Source organism: Notolepis coatsorum (assembly GCF_963971535.1).
Source record: "Notolepis coatsorum genome assembly, chromosome: 5".
Classification (NCBI taxonomy): Eukaryota; Metazoa; Chordata; class Actinopteri; order Aulopiformes; family Paralepididae; genus Notolepis; species Notolepis coatsorum.
This window is the reverse complement of record NC_140169.1, coordinates 11663992-11684818: the sequence shown is the minus strand read 5'-3', so window position 1 is coordinate 11684818 and position 20827 is coordinate 11663992. Positions and strand designations below refer to the sequence as shown.

General features: G+C 43.5%; 1 protein-coding gene across 1 annotated transcript; it reads left to right on the top strand.

Moving 5' to 3' along the window:
* Window positions 1-4263: 4263 nt before the first annotated feature.
* On the top strand, window positions 4264-19571 carry LOC311229265 (interferon alpha/beta receptor 2-like; the record flags this gene model as incomplete). The annotated part of the gene is made up of 7 exons (XM_084315330.1): window positions 4264-4318; window positions 4403-4535; window positions 5528-5634; window positions 7073-7236; window positions 16991-17150; window positions 18633-18754; window positions 18898-19571. The coding sequence occupies 7 exons, from the start codon at window positions 4264-4266 to the stop codon at window positions 18961-18963; spliced, it is 807 nt and encodes a 268-aa protein (XP_084171456.1). The 3' UTR covers window positions 18964-19571.
* Between the last annotated feature and the right edge of the window lie 1256 nt (window positions 19572-20827).

Sequence of the window (20827 nt, the reverse complement as noted above, 5' to 3'; positions counted from 1 at the left end):
CACCAGCCCTGATTCCAAACTCTAACCATAACCAACTTCGAAAGAGTCGCCAAGCTTAACCAGTGATAGAACTAGGCGTTAGCTAGCTAGCAGGCTGTTAGAGGCAGAACTAGGCGTAACGCGATTGGCGCTGAACCCGAACGCGGAACTGAAAGTGCGTTGGTAAAAATCTTTACGCGAACGGGATACCAGAACATTTATTTTTTGTTTGCTGGAGAGTGGTGGGACTGGGAGACCCATGTTACTGACCAAACACACTACCAGCAATGGCTGTCAGAATGTAGAGCTATTTAACACTTATTTTAACAAAATAAATACTGCTTCCGGTACCTTTTAACACATTCAGCGCCACGCTATATCCCCATCTGCACTGCCGTGGGCCACGCTTAAAAAGATGGTCATTTCCACGGTGCTTCACGATGTTTGCAGAGCTATATCTATATTCTATATTATAGCTATGGAGACAATACTATGGCTCATTTGACAGTCACTATCTCTCGTCCAACATGTAAAAAATTGTAAATTTTTTCATGTATACGTTCGCATGTTATCCCGTGGTGAATATTGTATAGTTTCAGAGTGATCTGGGCTAATTCCTCGAAGCTGAGTTATGGAGTGCTATGTGCATTTTGCGAAAGTCGTTCGCGTTGCGCGCCTGGACACGATACTATTTCCAAATCAAAGGTATATAATAGGTATTATGTTTCATCATGAAGGCATCAAAGGGGGGAGGGGTCGTTTTGTGATGCTCTGATCGTCAGCAACGGCATACGTTTTGGAGTATGTGACATGATCATTGCGATCGATGTGAAATCATTGTAGGATCAAAGTAGGATTGATGTCATATAGTCCTTACCTTTGCTAGGAGGTATTCCAAAATTAATATTCCAATTGTCTGATCGCGATTTCCAGTATTGATGTCCATCGGGTCCCTGACATGAAATGGGACCATATAAAATGTAACACACAGTGTGAAATAAGGTTTCAAAGGGTAGGTGATACTGCCACCTAGCAGGATTCGGCCGGCATTGCAATCTTGAGGTCTCAGAATGAGTCCCAATGATACACCGAGGTCCCTGAGATTATAGAATATTAAAATTGAATAAAAGAAAAACGATGAAAACCCGAGTATAGTCGGGTTCTGGCGCTCAACCGCTGGCGAGATAACCCGACTATAGTCGTGATTGGTGCTGAATGTGTTAAGATGGCAGTGAGAATTCCCCCTAGGGGAGGAGTCAGCGAGGGCATGTTACGTAGCCTGGTTCTAGTTTAAATCATGGAATTGTTAAAGATAACACTTGAGAGTAAAGTTGGTAGTTTTGTATGCAAGTTAATTAGATTTGGAATGGATACGTAAGCCTACTGTTACACACATACAGGTACCATACATTTCTGTTACAAGGTGACGTTTTTAGACCAAGCACCTTAATCATGTTTTGATAAAAAAGTTTGATGATGAATGTTATTCATGTAAATGTGTATGGTTGTATAAACAGGCTCCATTGCATTGTCTTTCTAACCAGACGTTCTCTATCGACAGTCAGACATATCTCTGGAAGTGGTGTTTGTGCAGGATAGGTTAATGCCATGTACCAGTTATGTGCATCATGTAAGTGCATAATATACAGCCTTTTTTTTTTTTATTCACGACTATATAATCACACACTTCCACATTCATGCTGTTTTAACATCTTTTTATTTTCATGTCAATGGCTAAAATGGTGCCTTATACAGTACTTACCCAAAGTCTTGTACAGTAATTACCCCAAGTCTTATACAGTACTTACCCCAAGTCTTATACAGTACTTACCCCAAGTCTTATACAGTACTTACCCCAAGTCTTATACAGTACTTACCCCAAGTCGAACGCCTGTTCAAGGATCATATCAGTTACACAGTGTCAGCTTTAATAAAGTGTATACAATTTTTTTTTAAAGAATAATAGAATACAATTCTATACACAAGACATGTTTTTTGTCATTTCTGCTGTTGTAGAAAGAGTCATTCTCTGTTCAAGCCTCACCTCAAACTATATCCCAGTGTGTTCAGTGTCCAGTGAGTGTGTGAGTGTGACGCATGTGTGTTGTGGGGAGTAGAGACTCAGGGAGGGACTTCTGGGGAAAATGAAACTCAGCCCTTTGCTTCCCAACCCCCACCTTGCTCTATACATTGTGAACCTAAGTCAAAACAACGACCATATTCATCCCGATATGAGCCTGTTGGACTGAGAGAGAACCTGGATGTACTGTATGATGGTGCTGTGGACGCTGCTCCTCCTGCAGTTACCCTTTGGTATGGTTTTTATTTTAATTTATGGTCTTGTAGACACCTTTGATCTCTTCTGCATTCAAAACGTTGGTATTTTCTGTGTGGGGGCGTAGGGCGGGAGTTGATTGTTTTTTTTTTACTGATAAAGCTGCAGCTGATCATCTTCAGTTGGGTGAAGTCGTGTGTATTTGTAATTTGCCTAGTTTATATACATAGATTTCAAAAGAACAAGACGTGTTTCAAATTGAGTAACACATTTCAACTATTGTTGAAGCAGTGTAGGTAAAGAGTTTATCTTGCCAGTTTTATTTGTATATATTTGTGTGTATATATACAGGTATATGGTTTATTTGTAACATGCTATAGGCCTACATCAATTCTTTCTTGTTTGTACTGAGTTTACTCTCAGGGCTGAACCATATGGATGAGATATTATATTGTGATTATTTGAGGTGATATTGTGATGACAATGTAATTTACAGTAAAGTACAGCGAAAATAAGTTTGGCGTCCAACCAGAGTGCAAATGTAACAGTAAAGTGCAACAGCAATATACAATGTGCAGGTGATTAAACTGGATATAAAATATATAAATAGTACTATTGAGTAATAGTGCTAATCAGATGTATGTACAGTGTTATAATGTACAGTGATAAAGACACTATGGTAGTAAGTCACACTGGCCAGTGGTATGACTAAGAGTAGGTAAGAGATATGTACAGGACGGTATAGATATAGTATCTACAGGTATGTAAAAAGGATTATATGCAGGTACTGTATATACTAACAGATGTGGATAAATATATATATACGGTATATACAGCATTATTGTACATGCTATCATACAGAGTTATATGCAGGTGTATAAATATGTATATAGAAAGGATTATATGCAGGTATATTCAAACAGATATGGAAATATATATACTATAAATAATATCATAGGCCTTCACTGTCTCCTATTTGGTTTCTCAGTGATGATATCTATTGTATTATGGAACTAGTATTTCAGAGTTTGATGCATATCTACTGGACTCTTCAATCTCACTTAAAAAAAGGTGTATATTAGAAATTATGTTTTATATTTGTATTCATATTTATCTATATGAATTTGATACATTGTTAATACATTTGATTTAAAAGCCTTTTTCATGGGACTCGAGACTTTACAAAGAAGGAAACTACTAAAATTTAAACTAAATAATATTATGTAAGAAGACACGTAGAACAAACAACTAAACAAAAGTAAAACCAGGACCAGAGACATTTCAAGAGGTGTGTTTTGAACTGTCACCAGCTCCAGAGGGCGGGAGCAGCAGTCTGTGTTTTGAACTGTGTCATCCGCTCCAGAGGGCGGGAGCAGCAGTTGTCCAAGTCAAGCATTAATAATAATAATACATTTTATTTGGAGGCGCCTTTCAAAACACCCAAGGTCACCTTACAGGGCATAAGAACAGAACAATCAGGATTAAAACAATGATCTTTGCAAAAGTGTCAAGACAAACAATGTAAACGTATGAAATATAAAACAGTGGCACACAGGGTGCAGTTATAGTGAGTATGCCCAATAAGCAATTAGTGTGTTTAATTAAATAAGTTTACATTAAGCAAAAGTAACCAAAAATACATCAGAAGTATAATTTCAATATATTTAAGTACATCTGTATATATAAAAAAATATATATAATTTATATACAACATATATACTTTATATACAACATAACTTTATATACAAAATAATACAAAAATAATATATATATATATTTTTTTTACATCAAATCAAATTGTAAGGCCCGACAACACACGTTAATGTCCCCATGGGCCGGACACGTCTTCTTTAAACAAGTCAAGAAGAAACATCACAATAAGTCAAGAACAAAACAAAAACACCATAAAGTCAATTTTTTTTTAAAAATAAATGCAAAATAAATGCAACACTCCCAGACATACCCCACACGAAGGTAAGGAAAAACGCACTAAAACCTAATAGGAAAAGATGCACCACAGGCAATGGGTGGTCCTTATTGTGGGGGTGAGGAGGTTGACACTGGGTGATCTAGGGAGGATGTAGGGAGGTGTTCACATTTGCGGTCGCTATCTTTATGAGTGATGTTCTCGTCTCCCTTCTCCCCCAGTGGTGGGCGGTGCCCTCCCAGCCCCTCTCAGCGTGTCCATCGAGTCGTTCGACATGGAGCACATGGTCCGCTGGCTGGCCGCCCCAGGCTGCCCCGCTGACGCACACTTCAGAGTTCACACTCGCCGCCTCAGGTCTGCAGTAGCTTCTCTGATGTGTGAAAATGTTTTCCAAATATTCTAAATAGTTGAGGAGAACTTGCTGAACTTGGAACAAGGAGAGATTTGGAAAACATCAGCTCAAATGAGAGCAAATTAAGCCCCCCCCCCCCCCCCCCCCCTCCACCAGTATTATTGTCAGGTCTGTGGCTTTTCAGCTGTATTGTCAGTTATGTAGTTTTTAAGCTTTATTGTCAAGTCTGGTTTTTCAGCTATAGTCAAGTCAAGTCAGGTCTGTGGTTTTTCAGCTATATTGTCAGTTATGTGGTTTTTAAGCTTTATTGTCAAGTCTGGTTTTTCAGCTATATTGTCAGTTATGTGGTTTTTAAGCTTTATTGTCAAGTCTGGTTTTTCAGCTATATTGTCAGGTCTGTAGATTTTAAGCTATATTGTCAGTTATGTGGTTTTTAAGCTTTATTGTCAGGTCTGTGGTTTTTAAGCTATATTGTCAAGTCTGTAGATTTTAAGCTATATTGTCAGTTATGTGATTTTTAAGCTTTATTGTCAGTTATGTGGTTTTTAAGCTTTATTGTCAGTTATGTGGTTTTTAAGCTTTATTGTCAGTTATGTGGTTTTTAAGCTTTATTGTCAGTTATGTGGTTTTTAAGCTATATTGTCAGGTCTGTGATTTTTCTGGGGCAGTCATTTCATTTTCATTTCCAGTGCGCTTGTGTTTATTACCTATGTGCCTACAGTAATTGCTTTCCTTTCCAGGAAACTTTGCTCTGAACACTTATCACCAATGGTGTCAGTTGTTTAAAGTCCATTGACACAGTTGACATTTTAATGATATGTACCACTCCCCTTGTGGACAGTTTGATGTTTACTTTGGCCCTCTCCCCTATTACACCCCACCACCAACCCAACTCTCTCTCTCTCTACCTCGCTGGATGCAGGAGGAGGAACGTGTGGGAGCCAGTCACAGGTTGCTCAGGGTTAATGGCTAAACAGGTGTGTAATCTGACCAGGGCGTTCAAGGAGCCGTTGGATCAGTATTGGGCCCGCGTCCAGGCTTTCACCCAAACCCAGACGTCCAACTGGACACACTCTGGCCCATTCACGCCTTTGACGGACAGTAAGACACCCTGATTTAATTTGTACGAGTGTACATGGTTATGTAATAGAACCCTCAGATTTTTTTTATTTTTTTTTGGAGTATCCTATCGTAGTATTCTAGAATTCTATTTCTTCCTAGTATTTCCTCTCTGGCATTTCCATACATACTCCTACACAGAGAGTTGGACGACGTTCCACTGTCAAACATCTCTGCCAAAATAAAGTAAACCAGTGCTACTCGTAATATTTTCCTTTAACATATTCGAAAAATATTATATTATTGTTTCCCCACATATTATTTTGTGTATTTTATGAATACAAATCAAAGATGAGTTGAAAAAAGTTTAATAATTGAATTTCATGGCATCTGTACAGCCTTGTTTATTCACTGTGTCCATGGAAACAACGATGAACGCAGCCATAAAGGTACGGTTTCCTTATACGCAGAAAAGACATAGCACTATAGTCCGTTTACTTTTGTGATAACTACATCACTTCATAATTCATAAAATGTTCAGACAAGCTTAATTTTGGTTAATAAAAGTCATGGTTATTACAACTTATTAGTGATACTCTGTATACACCCAATTCAACGTTATAGAATTATTTTCATAATTCGTTCGCGTATGTCCCAATAGGGTACAGATTTTTGCCCTCTTGGGCAGAGCTGTTTTGGAGGCTGTGAGTGACACACAGGTGTAGAGACAGCTCTGTGTAAGAGCTCTGTGGTTTCCGTTCAGCAGAAAGCTATCCGGCTGCAAGCTAGGCTAGCTTAGCACAAATGAATGGAAGCAGATAAGGACCACTAGCCTAGCTTAAAACTCAGAGGTGTTTTCAGCCAACAGCTAGGCTAGGTCCGTGGCCGCTTCCATTCATTTGTGCTAAGCTAGCCTAACTTGCAGCCGGATAGCTTTCTACTGAACACACAGAGAGGAAATTGGTATCTATCTTCTTGTCTGACTCTGGAGAAGACGGTAAAGAGCATTTCCCATAATGTTGGCGTGTTCCTTGAGGATGAGGATTTCCCAGGAAATGTACAAAATCACAGTTTCCACCACATTTAGGTTTAGGTTTACTTTATTTGTTCAAGGGGGACATCGTACATGAATAAAACATTTCAAAAATGTAAATGCACCCAATTTTTGCCAAAAGGCTCATTTCCATTGGCAGTCCCCCTGCCAGAAGGTACAGGCTAAAATCCTGTGTGAAAAAGGGTTAGCAATACAAACAGAATAGAATCAAGATAAATAACATTAGAATAAAAACACAAACAAAAGTACATAGAACATACGATAGGGATACAGGGATACAGGGCACAATACAGTCATGGACACAAGGACAGAGCACATCATGACACATCATGACATTTACCATAACATGTATATGATGGATGGATTGATTAGCCAATTAACGTCTCCCTGCGTATTCTGACCGTGTGACGGCCTGCCGTCCCACAGCGGTGCTGGGTCCTCCGGAGGTGTCTGTGACTGGCTGCGGGAACTGCTTGGTCCTGCGGGTTGGCCCGCCTGCCAGACCCCGGGCCTCCCAGCAATACGAGCAGCTCCACGACCTCTACAGAGGGGCCGTCTTTGTGGTGCGCAGGACCAGGGATGGCTCACAGGTACAGTATAGGTTACTGGAGGGTACAGTCATTTCATAACTTGATATAGAATATGAGCAGAATAAGGGTTAGCTTGTGTGAGGCCTCCGTTACCCCTTTCACTACCACACTACAAAGGGTTAACGCTTTCACTACCACACTACAAAGGGTTAACGCTTTCACTACCACACTACAAAGGGTTAACGCTTTCACTACCACACTACAAAGGGTTAACGCTTTCACTACCACACTACAAAGGGTTAACGCTTTCACTACCACACTACAAAGGGTTAACACTTTCACTACCACACTACAAAGGGTTAACGCTTTCACTACCACACTACAAAGGGTTAACACTTTCACTGCCACACTACAAAGGATTACCGCTTTCACTACCACACTACAGAAGGTTATCCCTTACATTACCACACTACAAAGGGTTAATCCTTTCACTACCACACTACAAAGGGTTAACGCTTAACTATGTTATTACTCTCAGTAACTATTCTATTCCTCTCATTAACTATATTATTCCTCATTAACTATTCTATTCCTCTCATTAACTATATTATTCCTCTCTTTCACTTTTCTATTCCTCTCATTACCTATGTTATTCCTCTCATTACCTATGTTATTCCTCTCATTACCTATGTTATTCCTCTCATTACCTATGTTATTCCTCTCATTACCTATGTTATTCCTCTCATTAACTATATTATTCCTCTCATTAACTATATTATTCCTCTCATTAACTATATTATTCATCTCATTAACTATATCATTCCTCTCATTAACTATATTATTCCTCTCATTAACTATTCTATTCCTCTCATTAACTATTGCATTAATCTCATTAACTATATTATTCCTCTCATTAACTATATTATTTCTCTCATTATTCCTCTCATTAACTATGTTATTCCTCATTAACTATTCTATTCCTCTCATTAACTATATTAATCCTCTCATTAACTATATTATTCCTCTCATTAACTATATTATTCCTCTCATTATTCCTCTCATTAACTATTCTATTCCTCTCATTAACTATATTATTCCTCTCATTAACTATATTATTCCTCTCATTAACTATATTATTCCTCTCATTATTCCTCTCATTAACTATGTTATTCCTCTCATTAACTATTCTATTCCTCTTATTAACGTTAGGTTATGACTATAACCAAGTTCTGTTAATTAGGGGTGACGCTTGGCATCACTACTGCACTATCTCGCGTACGTGCACGCGTACTGAATAAACCACAAATGTACCTCTAATACCAGTATTAGTCTGACCACACCCCTCATCAGCTTACCTTCATAAGCAGGTGTGTGGTCACCTGCTCTCCTCCTTCCCAAGCTTTCACCACAAGGTGAGGTCAAGGGCTGCAGCGGCCGTCTGATGCCAAGCGTCACCCCTAATTAACAGAACTTGGTTATAGTCATAACCTAACGTTCTGTTTCATTAGGGGCTCTGCTTGGCATCACTACTGCACAAAGGGAGGCCAAGCGGAGCCGCTGGCTGACAAATACACCCCGCTGACAGCCCCCCAAAACCATCAGAACAGGGAGGGCCGAGCCCCCCCGACCCCCCCTAATGGAGGGTATCCCCCCTATTAGAGGCTTCACGGGAAGGCGACGGACCCGACCGTGCGAAGAGGCACTCAAGCAACTTAACGCACAGGGTGAGCAGACCGTGGCTTGACCCCACGACTACACACACGCACAACCCGCATGCCACCCGGGAACGAACGGAGGAACAACCTCGTTACTGCCCCCAGAATCACGGGGTCAAGGGCAAACCCAACCCCGTGGCAAGGCCGTAGCAGCGGAGCGCGAAGGAAGACCCAGACCCACCAAAAGGACTGGACTCCCTGGAATGGGGGCCCGGAGAAGTCCATGATGCCAGCATCAAGACCCCACCAGGTGGGCACGTAGTGCCCCGCCCCCCACATCGCCAGCGTATTCGGACAAAGGCCCCCCAGTTACTGCACCTGGTAATCCCAGGCGGTATCCCAACCAAGTACTAACCAGGCCAGAACCTGCTTAGCTTCCGAGATCGGACGAGATCGGGCGTGTTCAGGTCGGTATGGCCGTAAGCCGAGCGGGCCCCGTCCCCCCAACAGTACACCGCCTGGCACACTAACCCTGCAGAACAGACAGTCAGCATGGCCGTAAGCACACAAAAAAGGTTAACCAACGGAAGCAGGCAGCGCACCGGGGAAAAACCAGGCAACAGGCTGTTAACCCTAGCCTGGAGACTGCGGACGAGACAGGCGCCAGAGGGGACAGCTGAACACAGCTGCCCCGGCGGAAGGGGCGTATGCTGGCGTTGTTGCATGACCAAGCCTCCATTTAAAAACCCCCACCCAGAGGGGTCGAGGCAGAGAAGGCTGACACGATTGGCAGACGTCATGAACGTGCAGGGGCACCCTCAAACGGTGAACCCGGGAGTTGACACTGCACCAACACACCAGGGAACCAACCACCTCGGTGTTACCCAATGCGGTGGTTGTTCCTATAACCCCTCAAGAAAAAACTCCAAAACACACCTGCGGGTATACACCGGCTATACCGCAGTACAAGTGTTTCAGTTTTCAAAAAAGGGTTAACCCAGGCCTACGGGTCGCAAACATCACTTCGGACCGGGCCTGGCGGTACGGGAAGCACAGGGTCACCAGAGGAGGTCAAAAAACCACCCCCACAGGCCCCTCTTCGCCATGCGTGAGAGAGGAGCGAAAAATAATGGAGAACCAGCCCCTAAGCACACCGTACTTGGTATTCCCAGGCGGTCTCCCAACCAAGTACTAACCAGGACCAACCTGTGTAGCGGCCGAGATCCGACGAGATCGAGCGCGTACAGAATGGCATGGCTGTAAGCCATGACGACAGTGCTGAGTAAAAACATACCCAACCAGGGTCTCCATAGCGCTTAACCCTGTGACACCCAGACCGACCTGGCATTTTTCCCCCTGAAAAAAGCCCAAGTCCCTCAGGGTACCAGAACAGCAGATCTGCATCCCCGGCGGACAACGGGTTCAACTGATCTGGACCAGCGTGACCAGAACCAGTCCCGTGCCCTAACCACGCCGACATGCCTACTCCAGGAGAAGGGCAGATATGCGTGTTGATCTTAACATGAAAAGAAGGCGCCACCCAGACGTTCGGACGAACCGCGCCTGGTGGCCCACCCCAAGGGCGTGAGACCCCACCACATATGTTCAGATCCATCCCGTCATCATCCCCCAGACATGAACGAGAATCCGTCGACAACCCACCCAGGTCATGGGATGTGGTCGTCGGAAGAGGAAAAACCCCCATCTCAGTTGCTTTATAAAAACGCTGTTTCAACCACAAGCAACCAAGGCGTGCCAGTCAATCGCCTGTTTACAGCGAGCTAGCACTATACGTGCGTCGGGACACACCCCCATCAATGAACAGGCCATTTAGACCTGTCATTGAATCCCCAAGGCGCCCAGGGGAACGACAAGAGGGGTGTGACACTCCCTAACTCCAACACTTCTGGAATAGAAAGAAGGAAGCATCAACAGTATGTATCCCAGTCTACACAGCCGGGGTAAAAAATGTTCACATTTTTACATCCCACCACCCTCCCATAGGAAAGAGACGGGGATCCCCAGAGAGACTTCCCACGCGAGCTGTACAGATTGAAAAGAATATATTGCACCTTGAGCCATGTAAAAAACTGGTTTTAGGGCCTCCGGGGAAGAGGCACTGAACCCATACACACTCAATAAACGAATTGAATCGAATATACATACAATAGAAAAGGACCCTTCTAGAGGGTCCACTCACTTTGACAATCTGAGGAGGAAGGCTCTGTACTCTGATGGAGGCTTCCTCACATGGAAGAAGGAGTCCGAACTCACAGAAGGCCTGAATAGGCGCTTGGTGAGGAGGAGCCCTGACCACCCCCCCTGAAAACAGATCCATCACATGGACCTGAACAGCACACGGAAGTCCTACCAACAGAGACGCGCACGGTGACGTACTCTATGGCGGGGGAATTCCTGCGGTGCACACGCCCAATATACCAGGCCGTGGGACCAGGAACTCCCTCCCCCCCCCCCCCCCCCCCCCGTAACGTGCCGAACCGCCACGTGACGGGAACCTTGAAGGACAGGGGGTGTACCCCTGACCGACAGAACAATGGGGAGAGGAAAGGTTACCAGTTCACCCCTTTACGACCCCACACCCATGATACGATGTAACGACAAAAAGAGAATATGACACAGTCATAGTCAGCTCTATGAAGCGTTTCACAGCTCCACACAGCGCATGAGCTAACCTGCTATCTGATTTTTACCAAAGAAAAACACAGAATAGAGAGGGCTCTAAGAACCCCGGTCCAACATACACATGTGCTTCTGTGGCCAGTACAACCCAGTTGTAGGTCACATGACACACACAACCCATCATCACCTACAAAAAATGGCAAAAACCTCAACAGAGGAACGCCGTTTTTTTCACAATGAGAGAATACATCATTCTTGATTAGTATCGACCACAGGCCTTGCTAAGCACACATGACAGCAACCAAACCAATTTCCCTTTAGGAAATAAGTTTCTCCAGCAGATTTAGCACAACCTCAGCAATCAAGCTAAGAGTTACATCGTATCCCTACCACACAAAAGACACAATTAATGCACAACATGTCTGACAGGAGGATGAAAAAGTCCCCAGGGAACCGGGGGGGAAAACACAATCCTCCTATTTTACCCTCAATACGGCCAGTTAAAACAGGAAAACCTGTTAATGTGTGAACACACTGTTCATTGTCATTACAGTCTGAGAAAGAACATTCTTTTACTCACTTGTCACCAAGCATAGCTTCATAGGTTAGTTACCTTAGTTGTGAGTACACGGCCGTGTTTCTCACACAACAACCAGATCATTACATCCCGTTTGCACGGAGAAGCTAACTGCCAGTGACAAAAACAGCTCACACATAACCCGCAACGTATCCTAAATGCATTGTAGCAACACACGTTTTGGGAAAAACACCGTTATTCACAATACATTTAGCAAAGTAAAACCAGAAGACGTGTTATGAGGTCTGGTCAACCCCGTTCCTACCCGGAACGCAGATCAGCGAAGTGCAGTCTCAAGACACCGTAGAAACACAGCCGTCCTGTGTTGCTCGATCCGGGCAGCGTCGCCGCTCTACCCGTCGCAACGGTCCCTTTGTTGATGCAATCCTTGCCGTCCTGGCTCAGGGTAGGGTCGACGAAAACATCCCCTGTCAAGGATGACGTCGTGGTCAAGAGTGTAAAACATGTTAAAATCAAAGCACGTTCAACAGAATAGCATCAAGCTAACGATCAGAAGCGAGCTCACGGCGGCGCGCGAGAAGCTAAGCTACCCCGCGCCAGGCCATGGCCATAGCAGCAAGCTAACGTTACCTAGCGACCACGACATGCTAGCCCCGCAGCTAACAGCTGACTGGCTAATAGAAGGCCCTAAGCAGGCCATGCAGCGATCCAGCAGGCTAACGCAGCAGTTAACAGCTGACTGGCTAACCGTAAGCTATGAACATGTAAACAATGACATAACACTCACCCAGACAGGCCGCCGTTCTGAACCTCTCCTCACTTTTTAAGAGAAAAGAGAAAACAAGATGTCAACACCGCTTCACAACGGTGACTTCACCACATCCGACGGAATCAGCACAGTACCAACTGGCCTGTGTAGCTGACTTTGAACATGAATCTGCCGCTATCGCACATTACATGCACATATCCCCTCGTGAAGGAATACTCTCATTTGGATATGAAAGATGGGGCCTTAACACGGTGACAGAGAGAATCCACTCGTCCAGAACACACAGGGATCACCAGTGTCAATGGTCGCGGCCCACTAGTTAAAACTATAATGGTCTTCAGACCAAGGTCTCCTGTCGCCTAGGTGGCTGAACAAAGGACCCTAGCCTGGAGCCGGTTTCCATAAACTTTGTCAAGTAGCCCCCATAGCACTAACAGACAAGTGGAGCCCGCCAGCAAACACTACTCACCCAACCTGGAACGCACCGCTTCTCACAACAGCGGCATGTCCGACAGTTCAGCTGTGGCCTGACAGGTTTCACCCCAACAAACACAGCAAGGAACTGCAGTTGAGAAGCATGCAGCGGCGTGCTCCCAATACGAAAACCGGTGGAGGGTTTTTAGAATGATCATCATCTTCCAGACACTCCAGTACGAAGACAATATCGCCGTATTTTCTCGAAAATAGTGAGAGAGAAAATAAAGATATGATGTCAACGTATCCTTGTTTCCCAAAGCTGCTCCTAAACCTTTCTTCCATCATGGTGTCAAGTGTGGGGATCTACCGAGGCACTTCTTCCTTGTGGTGAAAGCGAGAAGGAGGAGAGCAGGTGACCACACACCTGCTTATGAAGGTAAGCTGATGAGGGGTGTGGTCAGACTAATACTGGTATTAGAGGTACATTTGTGGTTTATTCAGTACGCGTGCACGTACGCGAGATAGTGCAGTAGTGATGCCAAGCAGAGCCCCTAATGAAACAGAACTATTCTATTCCTCTCATTTACTATATTATTCCTCTCATTAACTATTCTATTCCTCTCATTAACTATTCTATTCCTCTCATTTACTATATTATTCCTCTCATTAACTATGTTATTCCTCTCATTAACTATTCTATTCCTCTCATTAACTATGTTATTCCTCTCATTAACTATTCTATTCCTCTCATTAACTATTATATTCCTCTCATTTACCATATTATTCCTCTCATTAACTATTCTATTCCTCTCATTTACCATATTATTCCTCTCATTAACTATATAATTCATCTCATTAACTATATCATTCCTCTCATTAACTATGTTATTCTGTCTTGTTCTGTTGTTAGCCCTGTAAGGTGACCTTGGGTGTCTTGAAAGATGCCTCCAAATAAAATGTATTATTAAAGTATTATTATTATGACAGTATTTTTCACCATTTGTATTTAGTTTATTTCATAATGTATAGAGCATTCTTAATTAGTATTTTTATGACACAATTGCATCATTTGTTTTTGTCACTATCTTTTGTCTTTGCATTTGTTTGTCATGTCATCCCAAAATAAATTACTTGGAGCAGACCTGTCCATGGTGCTGAATCTTTAGGCAGAAGTTTGAAAGACACTTTGAAAAGCAGATGAGGATATCAATAAGGACACAATGCTAGTCTTGTGTTTACGTCAGCTCCGCTTCGCCTCAGAATTCTTGTTTTGCACTTGTGGTTTTGTCACATATTTCTATCATCCTGACAGCGTGTGTCTGGTTTCAAGGAAACAGTGGGGGGAGGGGGGTGTATTACCATGCATACAGTGATGCACAGTATTATCATAACTACCTACCTCATCCTATAGTCTACCCATATATTACTGTTGAATACCTGTAGGATAGCCATGTACAATAATTATATTATACTTGTTACAAAGGGTCAGATTAAACCGAATATATATATTTATTGCCTGAGATCCCATGTATAATATTTGTATGTCGTTTGATATCCCCTGTATATTCCTTGTACAATATGCACTGAATATCCCTTTAGTCTAGCAGGACAGACCATAATATTCATTCCCCTATTGGAAGCGATCCCCTGGCGCCAGGTACCGAGTAAAGCCTTACCCCCTCGAGCTGACTTGAAAGCTACCGCCGGGACTTGCCCAGGCATGCCCGCTTTCGCCCACGGCTACGAGACCGAGAGGCGACAGAAATGAGATAGGTACTATTTGTTCACGGTACATATATATATATGGCGCAAGAAATGTAGAACCCCCTTTGCAGTTCCTCTTCAGTTCGCCTTCAGTTCAGTCTGGTTCAGTTACCGAGTAAAGCCTTACCCACTACGCAACGTGCGGTACAGCAGGGCTCGCATTGCCCCAATATAGTCTTGTGTTATCCTAAATACGTCTGTTTGTCGTATCGTTCTCTATTCATTAGTAAACCTTCATTACGAGTCAAAGACCACGTGAAGTGGGTAATTGTGTGTCTACATAGAGCACTTATTGCCCGTGCTAATAGGATAGACCAACGTCAAGTTCAACGCTGAACCACCGCGCACTACCGCGCAACACGGAGGATTTACCCCGCCAGCAGAGCCACTTTTCCGGCAAGGATTATTCTTCAGTGCTTTGACTGTGGCGGCTGGAGCAGAACCGTCTGCCCCGCTGCTGCTGTGGGAACTACACATCTACCGTGAGGACCTCCACTCGAGTCCGTCTCTGCCGGAGCAGAGACCCCACGGCGTTACCTGCGTGGCGCGCACCCTGGGACCAGCAGCTGCTTTCCCCGCTGAGCCAGGGAGTAAAGACCGCTCCCCCTGCAGGTGCCTCGCTGAGGACCAGTGGACTAATTGACTTGCATAGAGCTTTGGCCCCCTCTGCTGGCTTACAACCGGTAGTACCCCTATCCCAGAAGATCCATAGATCTAATTACTTAATATCCATTATTGATTTACATGCACATTCTATTTGCCTTATAAGCGCAACTAAGTAATGTAATCTAATCCCTTTTATGTAATAAATATTCTAACCGAGTATTCTGTGTGGAAAACCGTGTTATTGTCGAGTGTTCTAATCTAATAATACTCATGTACAGTATTGGCCAGAAGTACATAGACGGTAGTGATTAATGATATCAGTACTTGATTAATACAGTCAGGGAATTGTACCCCTCAGTTACAATACTGTATATACGTATATATATATTTATTTACAACTGTTGGATATATCTGCATATATCCCCGTTCACATACCTGTATATATTATATCTATATCTGTATCCCATACTGTACCTACTCTTAATAGTTATACCACTGGCCAGTATGGCTTACTACCATACTATATTTAGGCTACTACTACCTGTATATCACTGTATAGCATAATTATACTGTACATACGTCAATTTAGCATATATTACCAATAGCTTGATATACAGTATCATTTGTACATGTCCATTGTATATTGTTAATGAAATTTAGTGTTACATTTGCACTCTGGTTAGATGCCAACTTATTTTCGTTGTACTGTACTTGTGCTGTTAATTTGAATCGAATCGAACCACATCCAATTATAGATGATTTCACTGGAATTATGTTGCAAATGTATTTCCTGTCAACTATTGCATTAGCTAACATTGCAACAGGAAATAAACTTGGGTCCTGGACTCCTTGCCAATGTTATTTTTGTCACTTTGAAAATGTCTATAGAACTATAGTACATACAAATGGAATTACTAAATAATTTGGAATAGAATAGAATAAAATAGAATTACAAAATACTGCTACAACAGGATGTGTGATCAACATACATTACATTCACAATCAATATCTTAAAGGAACACACCAACATTTTGGGAAATGTGATTACTGTCTTCTCCAGAGTCATACAAGAAGATAGATACCAATTTGGTTGCAAGCTATGCTGCAAGCTAGCCTAGCTTAGCACAAATAAATGGATGCAGAATACAGACCACTAGCCTAGCTTAAAACTTTTTGGTCAACAGCTAGGCTAGCCTGATCCGTATTCGCTTCCATTCATTTGTGCTAAGCTAGGCTAACTTGCTTTCTACTGAACTGCACAGAGAGGAAATTGGTATCTATCTTCTTGTCTGACTTGCGCATTTCCCATAATGTTGGCATTGTTCCTTTAACCATTGCTGTGTTACACAATACTGCAGTTGTTAGAAATGTCAGATAAAAGATTTTTTGACAAACCCTTCTGTTTGTGTTGTTATTGTTATGCAGTTCAGTCTGACCTTCCCCTATGAGAAGGAGACAGTGATTGACTACCTGGAGCCCAGGGTGGAATATTGTGTGACGGTCACCGTGACGACGACCTTCATTCCCAACTCAGTCCCTTCCAAACCCCACTGTGCCTTCACCAGTCCTCCTGCCACCAGCACAGGTATAGAGACGGCTCAGTGGCGGAAAGTAACTAAGTATTTTTTACTCAAGTACTGAAAAGATTGGCGGCTGGGTGGCGCAGCGGACATTGCGCTCGTCACCAACGCAAGAGACACTGGGTTCGACTCCGGCTGTCGGCGTTGCCTCCGGCTTGGGCCAGTCGTCATACTAACTCAACAGAAATTAGGCATTTTCTTTCAAAAGTGGTTACCAATGGTTACAGGCAGCCATGTTGGAAGAAAGAAGACTGTCTGCACAAACATTCCATGCAAGGCCTCTATAAAGGGCGGGATGGTTTGATGGGGGGGGGGGGGGGGGGGCGTTCGGCAATCGGCACACATAGTAAACCCAAATCATAAAACACATTCCCCTCATTTACCATAGATTCTATAGGGGCAAACAAAACCACATGTTTCCTGCACACTATCCCCTTTGGCCAACCACCCTCTGGTGTTATGGTGCACACATACTTGACTGTCCTCAATCTCAATCAATGACAGAGCAAATATTGATTCTTGAACAGGTTTTGAAGATGAACAATGCATTTCCCATGCACCTTGTATAAGCTATGAGCAGTATTTGTTTTCACTTTTAAATCACACTACCTACTGTACCTAGCTACCTAACGGGGCTGGGCAATTAGTTGAGTTTCAATTTCAATTACGATGTTGGCTTCCCATGACCATGAAAACAAGATTAATCGAGATAAAACAGTTATTGTGCCACATGCCGTCTTGCTCTCATTTTGTCATGTGTTGCAAACGCAGAGCACCCTTCCCTCGAAGCGGTGCGCAGCTCGTATTTCATTTTTTTTATCCACTTTTTCTCCCCATTTTTCTATTTCTCTCCCATCCCAATTTCGTATTTCCAATTCTTCCCTCCCCTGTCTTGAACGTTGCTAGACTAGGCCTCCCACTGGTCGGCTGTAGTGAGGATAGAAGCCTTGCATAATGTGTCCCCTCCGGTACACGAGGAGGCAGCCTGTTGCATCTTTTCACCGCAGCAGCTCGAACTCTCAGTGGCGAGGAGTAACGCGTGGGAGGCTCACGCTGCCCCCGATACTTCCTGTTTCCGCCGCACCGGCATCACCCAACCGACCTGTAGGAGTCGCTGTCCACAACGTCAAATCCCCACCCACCGGCTTTCCCACCCTTGCCAATTGTGTTAGTATGACGGCCGGCCAAGCCGGTAGCAACGCAGAGAGCTGGGCTCGATACCAGCATCCCCTGCGTTAGTGGTGAGCGCCTTGCCCACTGTGCCACTCAGCCGCCTATCGCAGCTCGTATTTCTTTGGTAACAAGATGACAGAAAGGCAGCCTTTGGTAACTTGTAGAAGATGACAGAAAGGCAGCCGTTGTTCGGGAAGAAAGTTCAAACAAATTCAGCCGTCGTCATTATGTTGTTCTCAAATCAATGAGTAATGGTGTATAATAATCGATTTCAAAATCATGTCTAACTAACCTATCATATGCTATGTCCACAGTACAGTACACAGTCCTCAGTTTGCTCTGCGTGTTTTGCCTGCTGGTTCTCATGCTCGTCGGGTGGGTGGCCTGTGGCGGTCAGATGTTCTCCAACCCGCCAGGACGTCTGTCCAACTCTCTGGTAGCTGGGTTTGACTTGATTTGCTGTTATCAATTGACTGTCTCCACATCCCTTATGCATTTAGTTGTCTCAGAATGTCAAACTGATGTTGACCAAAGTGCATTGTGCGTCAAGATTCTCTCTCTCCCTCTCCCTCTCTCCAGTCGTCCATCCCGCTCTATAGTAAAAGCCCACGGAGGAACCTCAGGTCTGACCAGTTCAACCAGTAGATCTCAGTCCTCCCACTGAGCGGCGATGCTGACGGCTTCCTGGCCTCTCTATAACCCAGTTCACCCGCCGAAGGTGGTGGTTGCTATGTTGAAGGAACGAGTGCGATGATGTAGCTAACGGTGGTGATGATAGCTAACCGTGTAGCTAACGGTGATACAAATTAAAACAAGTGGTTAGCCCCATCACCAACGTAATGAGTGAAGTCACTGGCAAAACGTCTGCATTTCCTCTCTGCTAACTTTAAACCACATATTCTCTACTCTATCAAGCTAGCTATGAGATTCATGCGTGAGTATACTGAGTTATATGTAAACAATGGCGCTCTGCTGGACAAACTGTGATGACACCATTTCTAAACAATGCCAAGCCGTTTTCTGCATTATATTCTGTAAAAAAACGTTTCATATCGGCCAACATATACGCTGATACCAATATGTCTGTGGATATCACTCTGTATGTGAGTCTCCCACCAAATGAGGAACTTTTTCTTAAATGCTGCATAATCTTCTCTATGATACTGTTATGATAAACTACTGTATTATGTTAGGATAATCTGTGAATTTCTTCCAAGACATGGGAATTTCACCATCTTTAATAATTTTGATTAACGCTGAATGACATTTGTCTTTTCATTATACCTTTTCTAATAAAGATTATTACTGTTTTTGTTGAGAGCCATCTCTTTTAATTCCTTGTAATAATCTGCCAATTCCTTATTTAAGTACTATATCGTGACTGATTACTGATATACATGATTTTTATTATGCTAAAAGTTTGCACTAAGTTCTCTTTTACCTCTATATTTATTTCACTCATACAAATTTTTTTTAGTTACTGTTTATATAGTCCTGTATATTGTGTGTACATTGTGTCCCATATGTTACTTTATGTTTATATTAGATTTTTTTTTTTTTTTTTTTAATCTTTTTCCTCCTTTTTCCGTTTTTTTCCCCATCCCAATGTTAGTCGTTATGCCAATTCCAAATCCCCTTCCTGGTCGTTGCGCACTCTACCCCCTACCGTCGGTCTGGGAGGGCGGAGACTATCACATGCTTCCTCCGACACATGTGTAGCCAGCCCACCGCTTCTTTTCACCTGGCAGCGCAGACTCTCACAGAGAGAGTGTAACGTGTGGAAGGTCACACTACCTCTCTTAGATCCTTCCCTTGCTGTGCAGGCGCCCCGACCGAACTGTAGGAGTCGCTGTTCACAACGACCAGGACCCACCCTCTAACACTGCCAATTGTGTTAGTATGGACGGTCGGCCAACCCGGAAGCACCACAGCTGGATTCGATCCCACTGTCTCTGTGGTGGTAGACAGACGCTTAGTCCGCTGCACTACCCGGCCGCCCTATATTATGAAGGATCTCGAGGTTTTTCAGTGTATATAATGTAAACAAAATGTATATAATGACAGCACTGCTTATAGCCATCTGAGAGCACCACAGGCAGAGAGTGTGTTTACAGGCAGTGTGTCTCCACAGCGAGCAGGGTGGGAGCTCCAAGGTCCTTCGTCATCTTGATAAGGATTGAAAGTGCAGACAGGCTTTGGACGTTTAGTGTGTGGTAGGAGCTAATTAACAACCTGCAGATGAGGCTATGCTGTCATCACCAGCTGATAGCCACAGCGTTTGTTTGGGGTAAGTTAATATCAACATTGCCGTTGCTATAGTGATCTGGGTCAAATAGCTGTGGTCAAAGACAGCACGTCACATAGGAATGAGGAGAGGGGCGGGCCTGTCATTGCTATGCCGAGATGATAATGATGATTATTATAATGTGAGTTTTCTTCCGCGTGTGAGTTAGAACAGGACGCAAGGCTGATACGAGCAGACGTGGAGAGCGACTAGAGGGTGGTGGGA